This window comes from Erpetoichthys calabaricus, chromosome 15 (genome assembly GCF_900747795.2).
Source record: "Erpetoichthys calabaricus chromosome 15, fErpCal1.3, whole genome shotgun sequence".
Classification (NCBI taxonomy): Eukaryota; Metazoa; Chordata; class Cladistia; order Polypteriformes; family Polypteridae; genus Erpetoichthys; species Erpetoichthys calabaricus.
Window position 1 is genome coordinate 65322820 of NC_041408.2, and position 21487 is coordinate 65344306.

Genomic DNA, 21487 nt, shown 5'->3' on the forward strand with positions numbered 1-21487 from the left:
AATTAAAATATATATATATTTTTACTAACAATTACCAAATACATACTTATCTATAAGGTATAAAGGTTGCTCAAGTCTACAGCTGACAATTATACTTATAATTATAGACTGTTACAGACTCAGATAAAATGCATGTTTTTATTATATCAAATACGTGTTTGAAAATGATAAACACATAAGCACACACATTAATGCGAACATCTTTTTTTAGTACCAACTGATTTTTGGACTTCACAGTCTTTACACAGTCACAGCAACATGTCACTTGAACTATTTCTTTGCATTCAGTTTTATTCTTGGATAAAAGCCAAACTGTTTCGTTACTGTGAATGTGAAGTACAAATATAGTTTTTCAAATTAAAACATGAAATATAAAATAAACACTTCCACAAAAAAGTATGACGAAATGACTGTGCTTTTATTCAAGAAGAAAACTGAATAAAAACAATTGTTCAAATTACAAGTTGTTTGAATGCTTGCAAACTGGGAAGTCGAAGTAGCATTTCCAAATAAAAACGTTTTCATGCATGTGTTGAAATGGAGTTCTCAACTGGCTGGGACGCCTCCATAACAGAAGGACCGGGGAAGGGAGCTTACACTGGGCAATACTTCCCCCGGGACAACAGAGGGCAGCACCCATGGCTTACTACAGGGCCACGGGTTTGAAGCATGGAAGCATGTAAAGTGTGGCCGGAAGGAGATTGTGGAACACCTGGAGCACTTCCGGGTGTTCTATAAAAGGGGTCACCTAACTCCATTGCGAAGGCCAGAGTCAGGAGGAAGAAGGACAAAGCCTAGTTGGAGGACTAGAGGCTGAAGGACTGTACTGCAAATGTTGCTGATATATGTATTGTACTAAGAAATGGGGAGCAAATTAAAAAGCACTTCCCCACAGATGAATAAAGGTGTGTGTTATGCTGGAACTCATGTCTCTGCCTGTCTGTGTCAGGTTAGGGTGGCTGTACGTGCCCAGGCTTCGCAGTACGAGTTTGTGTGTGTTTCACATTTAAGCAGCCATATTGGCTATAATAAATACATTTCTTTTGAGTAACAGTCTAAAAAGGTTTGTTAGTTGCAAAAGTTAATACTAAAGGGCAATTTAGGTCTGTGTGCCAGTTGATGTCACGGAAACGCAATTATCAAAAAAGTAAAAACTCATATTCAAGCAGTTCTATAACTTTTTTTGTTTTGTCGTACATTTACACAGATCGTTGCAGACATGAAACACACATGAAATGTATGTATTTCAAATAACATCATTACTAATATATCCCCTTACAAGTCTCTGCCATGTAAAATCTTCAATGCAGACTTGAGCTGTAAGTGAGAGATTCAAGCTAGAAGTGCTAAACACAGAACGTAAGTGTCAGGAGGAGAAAATGGCTGGTTGAACAGGAGACGGGTCAGTGCAAGTTCAACGCTGCTAAACTGACACATTTGCAAAACAAAGGTGGTTAGCAGTCAGCAGTTGCTGCACTGAAAAGGACATACAATTTTCCTTGCATGTGTTTGGGGAAAGTGGGCTTTTCAGAGAGAACGAACATTTTCGCAGGCTTTGGGAATTCTAGTGTTAATATGCATACTTAACATGTTTTCATTCGTTAATTACTTGTCATCTCTTACTCACAGATAATGGCAATTTAAATTGAAACTACTCATTTGTTTTCATAACCAAATGCTCAAATATTTAATAAATAAAACTATTAATCACCAACACATAGTATTTTAATTTAAATCAATTTGCCAATTACAAAGTTAATTTATGATTTAAAGTACAAAAATGAAAATATAAACCATCTAACCAAAGAGTTGCCACAACCATACCAAGACCCCTCACCGATTACCAAAACATTTATATATTTTGCCTTGGCTTTCGAATAATTTGTATATTCCTCCAAAATGTTTATTTTTAAAATTATTGTAAAATTCTTTCAAATTTCATTGATTCACCATGCTATGAAGTGTAGTAAATGATGATGTTGCATTCTTTATGGCAGAAAGTTAAAACTGAAAAAAGAATCTTTTTGCCATTGTATGTTTATAACATCTTTAGACTTTTTCTTTCATGCTTATACTAGTCTAAACAAGGCAACATCTTTTATTATTTATCTTAAAAACAGGAAGCACAAACTGAACTGATATAGTGTTATCAGACAGGTTTGACACTTCTAGACAAATAGTACAAACTAGTTGTGTATTGAATTTTCATTAAAGCCTAATATTTAAAAATATTAATAAGAATAACTATGAATCATTTTGAACCACCAAAATCATGTGAGAAAAAAAACAAAAACATTGCCACTCAATTTACAAAGAATATTTCAGCCACAGGATAAGAAAGGGAGTGGTTACATATAACTGGCTAAATAAGCTATGCACTGCTAAAAAAGTAAGCAGTATTTTAAATGTAGCAATTGTTTACATGTTTTAGTTTACCTCTATCTATAATATTGGAAATACATTAAATGCATGCTAACAAAAACAATGAAATACAAGGTTTTCTGGTTTTCATTCAGTTTAGGATTGTTGGACTGCTGAGCTTGTAAAAATGTTTGTAACATAAATGACGTGACAATGAATATTGTATATTTATAGCTGCATAAAATCTTACATAATTACAACATACCAATCAGTGAGTGATACATTAGAGACTGGCTTTTCAAATTATCTGCATTCACCAAACAACCCAACACTTCTAGATCCCTAATTGAAAAATAACCATAATGATCAAACAGATTTAACAGACTACCAAAACAGAGAAGCCACTCAAATGACTCATGACACCTAATTTAAGAACAAATATATTTAAATACATGAATAAGCCCTCAGAATGACACATCATTCTAAACAGTTAAAACAGTCATTTTCCTCAAGAAAAAAAATTCTTTCAAGTGAGTCTTAGCATTTGGAATTCAAAGAGTTTATTGTGGATGAACTGAGATGAAAGCAATTTCAAGAATCTATGGCCCTGTGATATAATTGCTCGGCAAATTCAGTTAGGAGCAATAAAAAGTTAAAGAAATAAATTATGCTTTATATTTCCATATACTACAACACACATACATGGACTGCTGGCGACTGATCTATACCTCAACAGACTCAGCATCTAAAAGGAATTAAGAGAAAGACATGTAAAAAGCAACATGCAAGTAGCAAGGGGTACAAAACAGAAACTAATCCTGCATAGGGTGACAGACAATTAAAGAGATACAGATTCTTTTTTTTTTAAATAATAAAATCAGGCATAGTAAGAAGACATACATTCAAACTGTCACTTTAGACCACTGAACTTGATCTGTAATAGTCCACTTTTAAAGAAGAGTAAATCCAACTATAACAATGTATAATGACTGCAAAAGTTATATATACTGTAACTGTTGTGCATAATGCAACATTACAAGGCAACATCATTTGATTGTTTTGATCTAGGGAAAGAGAGAGACACACACACACAGCCACACACAACAAAAGCCATAAATGGCATCAAAACATTCTGAATGATACAATGCCATTTGGATTGGGCATTTGCCCAGTTAACTGGATAGTTCCTAATATTCAAAACCAGTATGTACATAGCAAGGAGAGGGAAGTGGTGGATGAAAAAAATAATTCTAGTGGACTTCTTGCATTGATACTGTTGAATTAATAAATTTAATTCAGGCAGAAAGTAAAATCTGAATTACTAACAAAAACGTATGGATGAATGCACAGTACTACTTAAATAAATTCAGCCTCTATGTTGAAGAGCAGTGGTGATAAGTGAAATTCACCACGGTGTCTGCCACAGTGAATTTGATGTGTTCGCCGATGACCTTGTTCAATGAATATTTTCTTATACATTCCACATGAGGCTACCCTAGGCAAACTTTTTTTTCCCCAGCACCCCATGATGCCTTGCAAGGCCAGCAAGACATCACAAAGCTGTAGCAGATTATATAATGTTGATCCTAGAAATGAGCTAAAGAGTAGCAGAAAATCCGAGAATACTTTTAAACAAAACATGCAAGCAAAAGAAAACTAAAAAAGTGTGTCGGTTTGCTCATGTTTTAAAGGTAATGTCTTTTTTAACTGACTTTTATGTGACCTGTGTGTAATATGTGAGTGTATCCTTCATTAACAGCACAACCCGGACTGCTGTACAGTGGATGCAAACAGGAAGGAATGAAGAAGAATCCATGTGCTTTAGTGTTGTGCTTAAGGGGCAGGCGCTTTTGCAACAGTGAATGAGCAAAAGTGTTGGGGAAATTACAAAAAAAAAAAAGGCAGCGACAGTGCACACAGCATATCTTTAGGAAAATTATTTTGAAAGATACATCTCACATGTTATCCATATATCTGTTGAATTGCTGAACTGAGTGGAATACCAGGGTGAATTATTATTTCTCTTTAGCAACCAAGTTTCAAAGTCCTTGGCTACATTGTCAATTCTTCAAACCACAGTACTGTCAGAAAGAATGGCTTCATGTACTTTCTGGATGCCTCTTCCCCCAGCATCTCAAAGTAAATCATTTGCAACAGAAAATATTAATTTGCTCCAACTATGTATTTATTACATAGTTTCAAATCTTACATTTAAATTGTATGATGCATTTAGTCCAGTTGATTCTACTTTCTTCTGCTCAAAAACTATTGTATTCCCAATCAAGAAGATATTTTTAATTCCAAATACCACAGATTTTTTATTATTTGATTGCCCCACTGGAACATTTTTCATCACATAAAACATGCAGATTTGGTACTTATGAATTACTCATCACAGTAAATTCCTATGTTATGTAAGAATCATGTCATTTCCAATTAAATGGTTTTTCCTTTACACTTTTACTTTCAATCTCTTCACTAGGCCTTTTAGGTCATGATGAAGATCCAACACTGAAAAAGCTTAAGATTTTACTGTTGCTTGCTCATATTAAGATTACTGTTGGGTGCACAAAATGGCTGGTAATCAAAAAATGAACTGAAAATTAATGATGCTCTGTCATTATGCTGTATAAAATTTTCAAAAAATCATAATGTTTGCAGTTGTGTAAACAGCGCTACCCTGTACTACAATTTCTCAACCATTTAACATACAAACAAGCTAGATATTATTTCAATTTGGTATTTAAAAACACAAAGAAAATGCTAAAAATGACAATGGACAACAAATCTTTTCAAATGCTTTGCTTCCTGAAAAATGTTTGGTAAATATGTTAGATAACTCCAGACTATACCAAGTAGGTATGTGGGGAAAATAAAATTAACCTTTATTTAGAGTGTTTAACCACTTAAATGATGCTGACGCAATGACTTAGTTCAACTGAAATAAAAATGTTTTGCTGCCAATTTTCATTTGTAGTCTGCATCTGATGTTTCTCATTTCAGTGCCCAACAATACTCAGCCAGCATTAATGGATTCCACTTGATCAGATATTGTTTTTCCATTGTTTCAGTGACCTGTTGGTAAAAGAAGTGTGAATGCAGAAAATTAATCATAGTGACATTTTGCATTTCACAGTTCTGCATGTCTGAAGCAGGTTTAAACCCACTGCCAATTTTATGCCGATCAGAAGATGAATCTTCATGGCCTGGTGTTTGGGAACATCAGGCTTACTGCAAAAAAGATACAGTGTAAAGGAGACTTTGGGATTTTGCAGCTTAGGGCAGCAGCTCAAAAGTCTAGGCACTAGAATAAAAAATTCCATATCACGGTCTTTGTGGAACCTGTACATCACTAAAGTGTGTTTTTTTTTTTTTTTGCTCTATTGTATATCAAAAAGATTTGCATTTCTGCTTGACTAGTGATTCTAAAAAGGTGTGTTATGATTGAAAAGAATATGTGTACAAGAGTATCTTGTAATTAGCAAACATCATGTTCGGGGCTGCTTTCAACATTTCAAGAACTTCTGTTTCCTTGCCTGTGTTGAACACTATGAACAATTATCTTAGCTTTCACTACATATTTATTGAACACAGCATATATTTTAAGGAGCATTTATGATGCTTTCCCAATTAAGACAGTATTTTCATGTAGAGGCTATTACTTCAAATCTTCTTTGCTCTTCAATTAGAAAAGAACAGCAGAAAATGAATGTGGACACATATTTATTAAGTAAACAATACAAGATCATTTATCTAACCAGATGACATTTTTCAGTGGGGTAAACACTAGAGGCTGTGCTATTCACACAGATAAACAAGAGATAAGCAAATAGACACAAATGCATTATGATCTTCCACATTGTGGAGCTTTTCACAGATTTCTGATGTAGTACATATTCGTGGTCATCCACCATTTGTATACATTACCCAAATATTCTGAAACTGCATTGTTTTTATCACGTGCATTTGATGCTTGTATGGAAGACCTGCTTTGCTTTTTTACGCATAGTTCCTTTTTATAATCCATTAAAGGAATAAATACAGATAATACAGCAAAATCAAAAGAATTTTAAATTGATTTGGCAAAAAAGGTATACGCATAAATATCACAGACCTAGAAATTTAAATTAAAAGTATGTTTCAAATTATAGAGAACAATCAACATGGGGATTAACTGCAGAAGAAGACTAAATGATGAAAGCTTACAAAAAAACAAGAGACTAAAAATAATACAGCGTGTGCAACAAAGGAGAAAAATTATTTATTGAATGGGTTATGAAACATTTATTTGATTTTACAGAATGTCACCTGTCATACCAACTTGTATGACACAAGCAAACATTCCAAAGTTGTAGTTTGCAAGGATTCCACACATGGAAGGCTAGTGTATCTTTGAACAATACCAGAAACTCAATCTATTTATATATTATGGGAACACCAATTTGGGCTGAAAAATCAACACTGATTTTGAAATGTGGAAACACAAGTGCCACCCTGTTTGTACTGCAATAACAGAACTTGTATGAGTTTAGAAAACGAAAACTGTCATGTACATATGAGAATAAATAATATTTTGTCACATGAAATCAAGCCTATCCATGATATCCGTTTATTTTCAGCTCTGTCTGTGGCTTAAGAAAAAGTTATAAAAGCAATGTAATAATAAAGAGATTACGGCAGTAATTGGGATCATATTTTTTTTTACATAATATAACACTACTGTATGTAATATATTGATCAGACTGTGGCAAGATCTTCATATTGTTGAGATTATGACAACATCTTTTACTGAGCCAGAATTAATATTTACTGATCTAAAAAAAATCAAGGCTGGGGTAGTCCAATATTGTTAAGGGCTACAATAGAAAATTATAATTCAGTCAGCAAATTACTATATTAATAACAAAAATCATGTGATGCTGATCAATGGATACACTTTTAAATAATGATGATTTTTGGGGAAAGTGTATATTTCTGCTTGCTGCCAGGTATTAACGTATAAAATGTACATAAATCAAGATGAGAGTGTACCATAATAATATAATTTCCTTTAAAAGCTGGAATAATTTGTCAATGTAAATAAATTCTATGACAGATAATCCATCAGTAATTTTACACACATTGCTTGTAGTGCAATGTGATTAGTAAAACACTTGAACATTATGCAAGTTCTCAAAGTTGCTGCCTCAAAGAGATATTGCTTGTTTGGGGGCAAGGCGATAGTGCACTGGATTGCACTACTGCTTTAAAGCCCTAGACTAAGGCTCAAATCCAAGCATGGTCACCATCTATGTGGACACTTCAGAGAAACGCCCGTGCAGGCACAAGTCAGAACACTTAAGATTTGCTTCCCCCACACTTCAAAGATTTGCAAATCTGAATTGGCCCCCTATGAGTGAATGTAGGCTTGTGCAAGAAAGTAAACTGTAATGGATTTGCACTTCATTCATGGTTTGTCCTTGATTTGCATGCTAAAGTGGATAAGAGGATTTGAAAATGGATGAACAGTCGATCTTGGTGAGGGAACATTACTAAACTAGTCACTCAGAGGACTCAAGAAATCCGACAAGCTCGGCCAGTCTCAACAAAAGGAAAAGGAATTACTGCATCCCAAAAATAACAAAAAATACCTGATTTAAATGTATTTTAACAAGAACTGATAAAATAACACCTTTATTTGTAAGATATCATTATAAGTTTATCTATATATACACACACAACGCTAATGTCTGTCCATGTGTCATGCGACTAACACAAGGACTGATAGTGCTAGTACCTGCATCAAAGGTCTTAATCAAAAGCTGATGACCTGATATGTGCCAGAAACTCAAAAATTGTTAGATAGCAGCAACCTGTTGGACACTTTAATTACAATAAACTTTTCTGCCTATCAGTAAAGCATGGTCCCTGCAAGCCCATCTCTTGATAATCCCCCGGACACAGTAATATGTGTTCAGCATTCATAATCAAGTGGAAGTTCTTATGTTTGTAGACAACGGGGAGGGTACTGTTGTTTATTTGTAGTGGGATGGACCTGGCGGAACCAGATGCCTGTGTGTTTCACTCGCACTTTGAGTGGTGAGAAAAGCGCTACATAAATGGCAAGAATTATTATTATTCTTAGTATAAAATGAAATATCTACAATCCTAAAAATATATCAGGTTCAAAATTTCAGTTAAAGTATGCACTAAGCTCAGGCTGACTTTTCATATCAGCCAATCAGTGCTCTCAGCATAAACCACATCACAGTTGGTCTATTATTGTGTTCATCACAATAAATTTACAGCTTGCCAAAGTAATGCTAATCACTTTTAAGGCACTCTTTCCATCTTCACTGCATCCCGTAAACCGGAGAAGCAAAACGCACACTAATGAAGGTGGCAGAAGAGTTCCTTTATGCCTTCCAGTGAAACATAAAGTACAGAATGTTATCTTCCAAAATTGTTTAGAAAAGAAATCTTTAAGAATACCATGTGTTCATTTCAAAGACTAAGCAACATATCATACCCTTTTCACAGCAAAGTCATATTTTGTCTGAATGCTTTTTTAGGTTAATGGTGGCAATTACTTTAATATTCCTCTTTAGCTGTTAGATTCACTGAAGCTGTCATTCATGAAAAATGCTGTAATGACTTGTTTAATGACACTGTGTATTTCATCATATACAGTACTTCAGAGGGGGGAGCCATAGTATTTATTCAATTTAAGACTCTGCCTTTTATCATGGTATTATAGTTGTCTAATGGAACCATGCAGGAGAATACTGACTGATTAGTACAGTATCACTTTCCATACCAATTAATGTAGGAAATGCTGCTTCCTTCAATAGTAAATGGAATTTGGACAGTACACCATGGTAAGCCTGGCTCACTCACATTTAATTCAGTATAAGTGAAATGTGTTCTGCTAGAAGATTAAGTGGCAAAAAAAAAGTGCTTGGCATATTTTAAAGCTACACTGAAGTCATACCTACAACAATTAAAGTACTTAAATAATATACTGGCACCAAATCCTGTACTGTTTCCTGGTTGCAATCATGAATTCACTTAAAAACCTTTTAGAATGTTATGTTAAATTGATAAAGTAAAATTCAATCACATCCGATATATGCCAAATGGCTGCTCATTTTTACTGTATTTTCTCCCCATTTTATAATGTAACTAATGCTCATCTGTGACATGTACAAAGAAATCAACTCTTTCCGGAACTAGAAAAGAACTGCAAGTCTTGCTTCTCTAACACTTACATTTATGATGCACTCACACTGGGAATGTTTGTTCTGTACCATGCCCAAATGCGATTGTTCCCCTCCCTACTCCCCCGCTGGACTGCACTCACAATGCACTTAATGTTCTAGGCCCGAGCACAATTTCGTCATCATCATGCGACTTTGTATAAAGCCAAAACAAGATCTGAACATGGAGTGACCGCATGCATGTCAAAATGATTTTACATATTTTGTGGTTGTTTTGCAGGGCAGAATAACGCTGTACCCTCTTACAGATTTATTGAGTGTGCAGCGCAGCATTTTGCTGTTAATCCTGTTGCACGTATGAGAGGATTTTCACGGAGACAAATGATGTTGAAGGAGGAATTTGCAGCTTTTCTTGCCAACTAAAATTCACATCCATCTGTAAGATGAATAAAAACCTGTTTTTACAACTCAAATGGTATTGAATGAAATGAGAATTGCACTATCTGACTTGTCGCATCATAGATGTCATGTCCATTTCCTGTGTTCAGGCACGTTTAGCGATCACACTGTTCCTGAATGCTACTGACCCGTGCTCGCGGTGGGCCAGGGTATGGTACAGCTGGTCCGGCACAGAGCGATCACACTAGTCAAACAAACAAACTAGATTTGTAGGGTTATATGCAGACAGATCTGCTCAGGCACGCATGAATTGTCAGTGTGAGTACACCCTAAGTGCAAGTATTTCATGTACCAATACTATTAACCAAACTAACTTAATCACAAGGTACTTTAAAATTATTACATTTTCCAACAGTAGTTTATTCAGGATCACAAAAAAGTTAATTTGTGACAGTTGCATAGTCTCACCAATTGCGCCACAGCAGACTCCACTGCTAGAGGACTGTGCCACTAACAGATTAAGGGTCTTTTTCAAGCAAACATGTTTCAGAGAATGGGATTTGATATCCAAGGCCTTCTATTTCCACATCCAAGTCCTCAGCCACTGACACAGGAAGCATACACATTGTTTTCAAACATTTCTGAAATTGTGCTACTCTATTTAGAAGTAGGGTTATGCTTAGTTCACAATGGCACTACTGTTCGAACACAAACAGTACTGTATAAAGCAAAGTGATTAGTTTGACACCAAAATGCTGCAAAAGACTAAACAACGGCTGCCAATTATCTGGATTAATTAATATAAATTGATTTAAAGAAAAACACAAAGACTGAAGAAATTTGACACCAAAATTAAAATACCAATTCTGTTCTTTAAACCACAAATGCCAGAATGTTTAAAAGCACCATAAGTATATATCACTCATGAGAAACAGCTTGAGGGCTCCTTGGCAGTACTCCCTGCAAAAATTCTGTAACTTTGACTCCCACCATACTGTTTGAATGACTTAAATCTGGGAAACACAGAAGCACCTCCGAAACTGGAAAGGGCACAGAGGAACTTCACTTCATTCATCATCCAACTGAAATCCCCTGCGGCCTCCAGGACTCGAAAGGGGTTTATGAAGTTCATGGGTCATAAAACAGGACTTGTGAAAGGACAGAGACCGTTATTCATCATGTTGAAGTGACGCAGCTAACCATTCATTTTGACATTCAGAGTTTGGGAAAGAAATGCTGGGCACATATCCTTCTTTTTCTAAAGGAAAAAGAAAAAAATAATCCTAAAATCCAAGCAGCTACAAAAACATTATGTGGAGTTTATCATATTTTAATTTTAGAACAATAATTTTTGTAAATTAAAAAGGAAACTTTTATACAAAAGCCAGCACAGTAGTTTAGCTATTATAAACCCAAAGTGAGTGTTAAGAAGTTTACATTGATTGTAAACTTGTGTCTAAAAAACCTCAGACCAAAAGCATAACTTAGAAATTGAGGTACCTTATTTTTAAAACAGCAACTATTTAGGTAAAATACGTACAATAAAGTAAAGCACCTTTCCTTTAAAAATAAAGTATTCAGCAAAACAACACAGCCCCTCCACCCCTATGGTCACCCTCATAAAACACAAACTGCAAGTCAACAGGCCTGAGCAAGGCATAATTGCAGTGTGTCTGCTTTTAAAATGTCTGCACAAGTTATGCAGCTTTTGAATATCCCAAACATTATAAATGCATGCCATAAACAAATACCAAAAAAGTCAATCAAACTTTATTTTTGTTAAGAAATAAATGTTTTGGCACATTTCTCTTCTGAACAGTATATAATCCTGCCAAAATAATTTCAACTAAAGGTGACCTTGTGCTTGTGGAGATGGATGTGTTTAGTAATACAGTTTCTCTGCCAAAAATGAAAGAATGGTTTACAGTCTTTTTAATTTTATTATTGTTCTTGCTGTTATAAATGTTACTACACCAATTATAAATAATCAATTATGAAAGTATGGCATCAGTTTGTACTGAAATACATTTCCATTATGAAGGGGTTGGCTATAACGATCTTAGAAATTAAAAATTAGTATAATCTCTTTATCTGAAGTTTGCGGTTCTTTTATGTTGGTGGAATCATTGTAAACTATTCAGATACCGTATTTCCAAACACGCTTAACATATGTTACATGTGACCCTTAAGTTAAATCAGGCAAATACTGTAATGCTACTCATTCTTGATTGCTGAGGTGATTAGAGTTGAATCTCAAAGTTAGAAAGTTGTAAAGTTAGAACTGATTGGTGTTTTTCAATGCAAGAAAACTCACAAAACCAAAAATGAAGCAAGGAGGCATAAAACTGAGCAGTAAGTATGAAATTACAAAAACAGAACTAATTTCACCAGGATGCAGTTGTCCAAAAATTTGAAGGGTTAGGCTGGCAATGTTATGCTAAAAACAGCTAGTTTAACATAATATACAGTATTTATAGACTTACTATACAGTATTATTAAGTCTTTACAAAACCAGGAGTTAAATATGGATCAAGTATGTAATGGGCAGATCTGAATGGTCTCCCAAGGACACATCATTTGAAGGTTGAGAAGTCTGGAAATAATGGTGGTTAAGCACAAAACTTTAATTTTATTATCAAAACACATAAGTTGTAGCTCAGCACAAAGGTGATTCCTCGAGATGATTTCCTTGTACTTAACCAATGACATTTTCAAACTCCTTCGAACTCCTTGCTTACCTGGCAAAACTATTTCTGTATTTAGATATATCTGATATTGCATAGTCTTCATATTTCTAAGAAAAACATTACATTATGTATTTTCCTGTCCTATAGATTCCAGGGTTCTTCTTGGTCTCTAATTCAGTTATACAGGGAAAAATACAAATTCAGGTAATCAGCTAAAGGTGACAATACCACTACAACAAACCATCAATTAGAGATATAGCATAACAGTTAGAAAAAGCTAAATTAAAAGTATCACCTAAAAATATGAACAACTAAAAAAAGCTAATACAAATTTGCACTAATATGAAAGTTTAAGATAAATACCCAAACAAGGAGTGGACAAAGAAAAATTATAAATATGCAAGGACAACTTATACATATAATTCAGACAAAGATTAAGACTAGTCCAAAGGGATACGAATCAGTGCAACATTGTCTAAATACCAAAAATAACAATGCAGCATTGTCTAAGTAATATTACAAATAGCAACCCTGACTCACTGATCATGGTATCAGACAGAGTGGCAATGCACTGTATTGCTGATTATCACATGCAAGTAAGAAGTCCACTGTACTCTATGCGTGCAGCAACGTGCTCTAATCAGCGCCTGCTCCCAACCTATACATGTAACCGTACAGAGCCTACAGACCAATAAATATCACATGTGAATAATTGTGCAATCTACAGCACACTGAGGCTCAGCTATTCAATTATTAATACAATCTTTATGAATATGAATATAAATAAATATCGATCAAAGTATTGCAAATAAAATTCATGTTAGGTCTGGAGTTAAACTTAACATTAAATAACTCAGATACAATACAGAATTAACCAAGACAACACAATGTGTAACTGAAAAGGAAAAAAAAAAAAAAGCAAATGCAGTTTATGTATAAGAGAAACAAACAGTTTATCAACTGCTGTTTATCAAGCTAGTGCTAGCAACGCTGTGTTCAAATAATGACTTAAGTATGCTCATCTGGTTTTTCATTCTATACATTAAACAACTCTCAAGCAAAATCATCTGTCTACTATACCCATGTATGTTAGTTAGCAGGCTACGATGGCAAACTAAATTAAATGATTTACATCAATGATTTTCTATTATGAAAGATAACGGCATATAAACAGTTCTGAAAGTCTTTCTGGCTGACAGTGGTTTCATGATAAACCACAAAACTCAAAACAGATTTTTAGATTTTTGCTGATGCAGCATTGTTATCCTCCAATGTACAGCAGCAATTTTAAAGACAACGAAAGTGTTAGGTCATTGTAAAAACCTTGGACTAAAGCTAATTGCCACTAAAACTGTATAATGTACATCTGAAACTCTGTGTTGAGAGTCACATGTGCAGTTCTGGTCAAAATATTACAAAACATACATACATATCAGTAGAAGCTGTGTGGAGAAAAGCAAATAAATGAAACAATGAGGGTAATGGACTTGTTCTACTGCCAAACCTCTTTAAATTTGGATAGACAAGAATATGTCAGTACCAGGGTTAAAAAGTCTCAAAGGTAGCTCTTTAGAATAACTTATGAAATAGTGAATCACATATACAAAAATAACAGTGCACATTTATGGGAGTTGTAAAAAACCTCACACTAATGTGGTGCTGAGGTGTCACCTGTTCCACATGTGTGCTCGGGTCCTAATTTGGGATCCCGAAGTGGGTTATCATGTGGTGGGTGCAGCAATGTGCTGTATCAGTGCATGCTCCCAACCTCCCAACCTATTTAGAATGGTAACCAGAAAGAAGTGCTTCACCCAAATTGTTGTGGGAATCTGGTTCACGCCACTAATTCTGGCAGTTGAACCTGAGACCTAAAAGTCTTGAAAACAGTATAAATTACAGTAGATATTGAGATAATACAGCCAGACAAACAAGTACTAAGAATTAAAAAGCACAGCTAAAATGACAACTAAAATGTTAAAAAAAAAAAAAAAAAAAAAAACAACAACAACAAACAGACAATAGCTTCAGCAAGGCTACAATATGTAAAAATGTAAAACCATGCATGGCAGCACAGCCTAGCAGCTTATATTTTGTACTGCAACCAGAATATGTTCCAAAAGCTCTAGATATAAATTATTAAAAAATATTAAAATGTTTAGCACTGTTCAGAAATTCTCACAAATAAGATACACAAACAGCCCATTTCATAGAGCTACAAGTTATTGTTAAAACATTTATAATAATAATAATAATAATAATTCTTTGCGTTTTTTAGTTTACAAGTTCTAAAATTATTACAGGGTATAAACTTTTAATTATACATTTTTGTTTGTGGATACTTTATTGCAGACCTTGAATTAATTGCTGCAACACTAATGCATAGATTAATGAACAATCAGTTTATTTTATTATTGGTAAACACTCCCAAAATTATACATAAATATTCAAAACAGTTGGTATATAACAAGAGCTGCTCTGTGACTGACAGGCATGTAAATAGTCACATATAAATTTAAAACAAATATTGAACAATAATAAAACCATTTTTTTTCTTTCTCTGCTAAAACGATGCTAAAAATATTTTTGTGTTTGACTATATTTATTAAGATGACTTATGTTACAGTTCAACTGATTTTAATGTCCTTTTAATTTACATGTTTTCAGCAGCTAGATTTTTGAAAAACATATCTAACTGTTGAATAAGTCAGGGTTTGGAGACCATGTTTATAGAGTTATATTTTAGAAAAATGAAAATTATATAGGTGTTGGAAAGAGGACATTAAATTATACAGTTTAATGCAAATTTGCAATATGTATTAAATTGCTCCATGTAGATTATTTGCTGAAAATGGCTTGCAATGAATTAAAAGCAAGCTGATCAAGATGCAACAGTTAGACAAATATGAGAATTCTAATAAAAAACACACTTTACTGAATATGTGAATGATACATAATTTGGCATATATGTTATGTACTGTATTTATTATCTTGAATGAACGCTACATAGACGACTGAAGCACAACTAACAGAGACACCCCTCAAAAACAAGCTCTCTGTTTCCCAACAAACCTGCCTATTTACCCAGCCCCCTGGAACTTTCACATTCATTCTCTCCTACATCATCAACAACAACACAAGCTTGAAATATCCTATACAAAACCCCTGTGACATTAGCTTGGAATATCCTATACAAAACCCCTGTGGCATGGAGTGTACCGGGGGTGTTAAAGTGTCACAAATATGCCACTTTAGGACATATTGTCCATGAAATAATATACAGGTGCACATTCCTAAAACACCTTAATGTGCATGGAGAGTTTTATGTTACCAAATGTATGCTATTGGAATGCTAGCACTGTAGGCCTTAAATACAGAACCTTTTACAACCTACACAGAATTCTTTCTACATTTCTCCATATGTAAAAAAGCATGTTTAGAATTTATACATTCTTTATATGCCATGATGTTATTTATCAGTGTATCCACAAGCTTTGCTATATCTCTTCACTCTTTAATATTCCATCCATCCATCTTCCAAACATGCCTTACCCTAAAAAGGTTCAAGCGGAAGCTGAAGCCAATCCCAGCAAGGACTGGGATCAAGGCAGGAGCAATTCCTGGACAGGGTATGCTTTCAAACCTGTATTAGTTAAGCTAAAAAGACGGAAAAGTGTTGATTTTGTTATCATAAAATCCATGCAAAAAAAAAAAGCCGAATGAATTTTATAAATAAGTCCGTCTCTTTCCGAAGAATCATCATACTCGCAACAGGTAGGCTTTTAACCAACTCTTAACATGTGACTTAACAGCATCTGCTAAAGCACGAGGGATTTGTGGCCTTCAGCAGACACCATTATTTGTAGTTAGAAATCCATATCGCACATTTTTGCTGTTTTTATCTGCATGAGGAAAATCGGTAAAATTAGGATGTGACAAATAAAAAATACAGTTTTCACGCCTAACTTCTTCAGATCCCTTACATCTGTGAAACACCGGGAAAAAAAATAGTGGCATCAAATATCAGCCTGTCTGTATCACGCAATCTGAGCGTGCAGCACCAACAAGGATATCATGATGCACGAGATAGCTAACAGCATTCGTTCGAATCGTCTCATTTGGAAACGAGAACGAAAGAAAAAACGAAACAAAGGAGAAAGTAAGATTACAGTCCTGGACGTTCATCTCAACCACAACACTAAAAATACGTCCATAAGCTGTAAACATTTCCAAGTCCGTAATGCAACCAAAATATTCACATCTGCAAAACTCTTAATGCATAACTCGTTTTTAGTACTGTTTACTACTCCACGACAACAAGTTGCAGAACGTGCAAAAAAGCAAAGAAAAAGTAAGTAGCCAACGTGCCGCTAAATCGCACCCCGTCCCACCAGTGCGCTGCCCATTTGCAATACACGAAAATCTGTTCTATTTTTCCCTGACGATGCAGAGGTCACTCTGTAATATACACACTGCAGTGCGTGCAGAACATCGAAGCCGATATCCCGTTGTGCACGGAGCAGGAGGAGGTGTTGTGGCACGAGCCGATGCGTAGATCTGGGCAGAGAGACAATAAAGTGAGCGTTTTTAAACCGAGCAGTTGTGCCAGCGCAGCCCTTTACCCCACCAGTTAGCCGTTCATACCTTTGTTCAACCCCAGATCATCCTCGCCAGCATGCGGTCTTGTCCGAGCACCCAGAAGCCCATGCACTGTTTTTTTTGTTTCTGCAGAATCTGCAGGAGAACGAATGGCAGCAGCAGAAAAAAACAACTAAACTTTACAACTTTGAGAGCCTCCAGTTTTGGAGGATGCAGCTGCAGACTCACTCACTATTTGACAGGAAGGAAACTACAAACTATTGCGCAGGCTCAGTAAGATGACACGACTCTTTCAGCAAAAGCAAGCTCACTATTTGGCAACAGACGGTCCCAATGCGTTTCAGGGCTTGGGGTGGTCTTTTGCACCTTTTGCAGCAAGTCAATCACATTCACCTACCTGCTTAATCTACAGCAGTCGGGAGGTTCCATGTCCTGGCAAAGGTAGCGTTTTATTTATGTTCTATATTTTCCAAGCATGTGCACGTATCACACCATGGCTATATAGCAGGAGGCTTATGCCTTGTCTCTTTTGGATATTCTGGTTGTTGCTGCCGAGTTTCCTGGAATTGCTGGATACGACGGCGGTTTCCCTCCCCTTTCTCCCCCCTCCCCCGATACACCTACCCGCCTGCAGAGAGCAGGCAGCTCAGTGAGTACGCGTCGGCCATCTTGGTAACGAGGAGTGACAGAGATCATCTCTACGGCAACCCGCGCGATCGGACACGCGCAGCGCGCGACATGCGGTGAAGAGGAAGTGGCCGCCTTACCTTACTTTACAGCGATTTATTACGTAACGAAATGCAATATTCTTCGAATCTGAACACAAATAGACTATAAACTGTTAAAAAGGACTGCGACCTTTAGGTAGAAGAGAGAGAGAGAAATAGATAAGAGAAAAGCTCTATATAAATGTAAAGAATTTTTATTTATTACTAGACGGGGTGACAGCTCCATATGGGTTGAAGTAACTAATGGAGTTCCTAATGGGTTTGTCCTTATAAAATAATTTATTATGGCTGGACATTTACACAACAGTACTGTGCAATCAACTGGTGCCACAAAGACAGGTGACATAGCTAATAATGAGACAATAAAAATATTCAGAAAAATAGTCTATTAGTTAGTGTTACATTCAAGTAACACCTACATTAGTTATAAATACAATAAATAAGTTACTAATCCACAAGAAGAAATTAAAATTTCAAAGTGACAAGAGTATTTAATCTGACAAGAGTATTTAATTGCTAATTCCACTTATTCAGAAATATGCAGTAATAGTGCAGTCAGTGTTGCCAACATGGGCATTGTGGTGGGAGGAAAAAGGGTAACGATTACCCAGGGCTTGAAGCCTGGAATGAAAAGTTTGTTTCCATGAGTTCTGTTCTACACCCCTGGGTGCCAGCCTAACTTTACAGAATAATGGCATGTTTCCCAACCACCAGTCCACTGAAAATTGTTGCAGTTCTGCAGAAATCAGTCAGGTTATGTTTTATTTAGCTAATGTGAACAAACTTCAGAAAATATTTCAAATTAAAAGTTATGTTCCCCGCTCTTCAATCTAATGTTCGTAAATATGAACAGCAGAAGCTCTGCTCTATTCATAAATCATACTTTAAATGGGAGTACCAACCCGTGTGTGTCTCCACTTCAGACACTCTTTGGACCAATTATGATACAGAGTAAATAAGTTTATATTATATTTTCCACCTCCACAGTCTGCAAAGATTTTCTCAGTCTTCAACTGGTCCATAAGTCAAAAAGGTTGAAAACTGCTAACTTAGACCATGTAACCGAAAGAAAATATATAGAAAAACATAGGCATGTTTAATAAGGTACACATGGAAATTTCTAATTAATACAAAAGCAGTACATATCTGTTACATAAATCCAAGCATAAAAAAGTCAGTCACATAACCGATAAATTCAAGCTTAGGAGCAGAACATTTAGCAGGACTCACATCAGCAACTTCAGCTTAATTTTCATATTTATACTTGTCCGGTTTCTCACAATATCCTTTATGGCACTGCCCTTCTTTAAATGCCTTCAGTGAAAGAGTTTGGTGGTTTCCAAGTGTAGAACATGTTTGTGCACACATTGTGCAGTGTACGGTAAACAGGATGTGATGTCAAAGCACATGTCACCAATCACCTTGCTAAACATAATTTGGTAATATGCAGTCTAGTAATTTATATTATATTTTAGCTATGCACAGAGTTGATTATGTTTCATTAACACATGATGTACACAAGAAATTTTAGTTCAAAAATCGTGTTAAAAGAAATAAATGATTATAATGAAAAAACATAGTCATTTGAAAAAGTAAGTAAACCACAAGGAAATAGTTAACCTTTTCAACATATTTAAACAAGCAAGTATTAGACCTTCATGCAAACAGTGCCTACAGATAAAGGTGATGTACTTGAACAAATGGCACGTACTTCTCATACTCTAAATTAACAAAAATGAAGATTTGTCACCTGTAACAAATAAGCACACCCCTACATTTACTACCCTTTCAAATACTTAAAATTAGAAATAGTTATTCAAGATTAGGTGCCAATGATTAGAGCTTTGTAAGGGTGTATGCAGGTGGACCCTGCCTAATTTAAACTGCAGATATCTAGTTTCTTGTGTTCTCTTTGCTATGGATGTGTGTGGTGTCATCAGGCCAAGATCAAAAGAGCTCTCTAAGGCCATTAGAAATAAGCTCATGGATACCTGTGAGCCTGGTAAGGGATTTAAACAGATCAGCAAATTATTTGAAATCAACCAGTCTACTGTAAGGTAAATCATCTACTAATGGCATAGATTTCAAAACAGCTGCTAATTTCTCCAGCACTGGCTAGCCCAGTAAATCCAGCCCAAGAGCTGACTGTCTGATACAAAAAGAAGTTTCCAGGAACCCCAGAATTTCATTGTAGAACCTGTAGATAACTCTTGCAAAAATTAATTTTAAACTACATGCCTCTAAAATCAGAAGGAGATTGCACAAATTTGACCTACATGTAAGGTGTGCTAGGAAAAAGCCTTTTCTGTCCAAAAAGAACTTTAGAGATAGACTACAGTGTGTCACTGAACATCTAGGCAAAGTCCGGGCCTTGTGGAAGAATATGCTGAGGATAAATGAGTCAAAAATATTGCTCTTTGGCCACATGTAGTAACAGTTGACATGTTTGGTGCAAACTGAAGACAGCATTTGAAGAGAACAACCTCATACCAGCTGTGAAGCATTGTTGTGGAAATGTTATGGTATGGGGTTGCTTTCCTGCCAAAGAGTCAGGGCAGCTTGCAATCATCAAGTTAACTATGAATTCTGCATCATATCAAAGTGTACTTGAGGAGAAAGTGGGGCAATCTGACAGAAAGTTGAAGTTGAGCCAGAAATGGACCTTTAAAAACAATAATGGTCCAAAGCACAGTAGAAAATCCACCCAGGAATGGTTATGGTTACTGACTGGCCTAGGAAAAGCCCTAATTTGAATCCCATTGAAATGTTGTGGGGTGATTTGAAATGGGAAGTACATGCAAGAAATCACACACACATTTTGCCACTGAAGGAATTTTGCAAAGAGGAGTGATCAAAAATTTCAAGGAGTCAATACCAGAGAATGGAGAGCAGTTATGCAAAACACATACAAGAAGTCATTTCTGCTGAAAGAGGGGTAACACCAGCTTCAGAGTCCAAGGGTTTACTTTCATTTTCCTCAGCAGACCATTACATCTACTGATATTTTTGTTGAATACATTAAGAAAAAACACATTTTTGTTCTAGTGTTTTTATTCAAGAATATCAGCTTCATCTGTAGCACTGTTTACAATCTGCTGTTTGCCTGCTCACCTATGTTGAAAAAGACAACAGTTTACATGGGGTGTAGTTACTTTTTCACATGACTGTAGATTCAGGAAACAAAAACATTGAAACAGTCAGAGACAGAAAAATATAGACCTATGTGAAAAAACACAGAAGTGGCAACATTGAATATAGTACAAGGTAGGGAACAGCAGACAGAGATTAATACACCATTCATTGTTAATAAGCAATAGTAATAATTATGTAACTATATTTAGTTAAAAAAAATATATATATATCATATATAAACATACAATATGCATTAGATGGAACAATTTACAGTCCTTCTCAGCAGTGATGTTGAGATATTCTAGTGTTAGCAGTGGACAGAAAAACTGAATTACTCAGAAATGTTGCGTTATGCTATAAAAAAAAGATGAATACCAGTTAAGAAACT

At 35.4% G+C, this 21487-nt stretch overlaps 1 protein-coding gene across 3 annotated transcripts in view; it reads right to left on the reverse strand.

Moving 5' to 3' along the window:
- Positions 1 to 17899, reverse strand: part of map3k4 (mitogen-activated protein kinase kinase kinase 4) — a 172905-nt gene extending 155006 nt beyond the window's left edge. For 2 of the 3 annotated variants that reach the window (XM_028820135.2, XM_028820134.2), the window contains exon 1: positions 17637 to 17899. In XM_028820135.2, coding sequence (XP_028675968.1) covers positions 17637 to 17668 — 32 coding nt within the window. In that variant the 5' untranslated portion in view covers positions 17669 to 17899. Of the gene's footprint in view, positions 1 to 17284; positions 17483 to 17636 lie in introns of those variants that run through there. The other variant, XM_028820136.2, reaches the window with a different exon arrangement.
- Positions 17900 to 21487: the final 3588 nt, after the last annotated feature.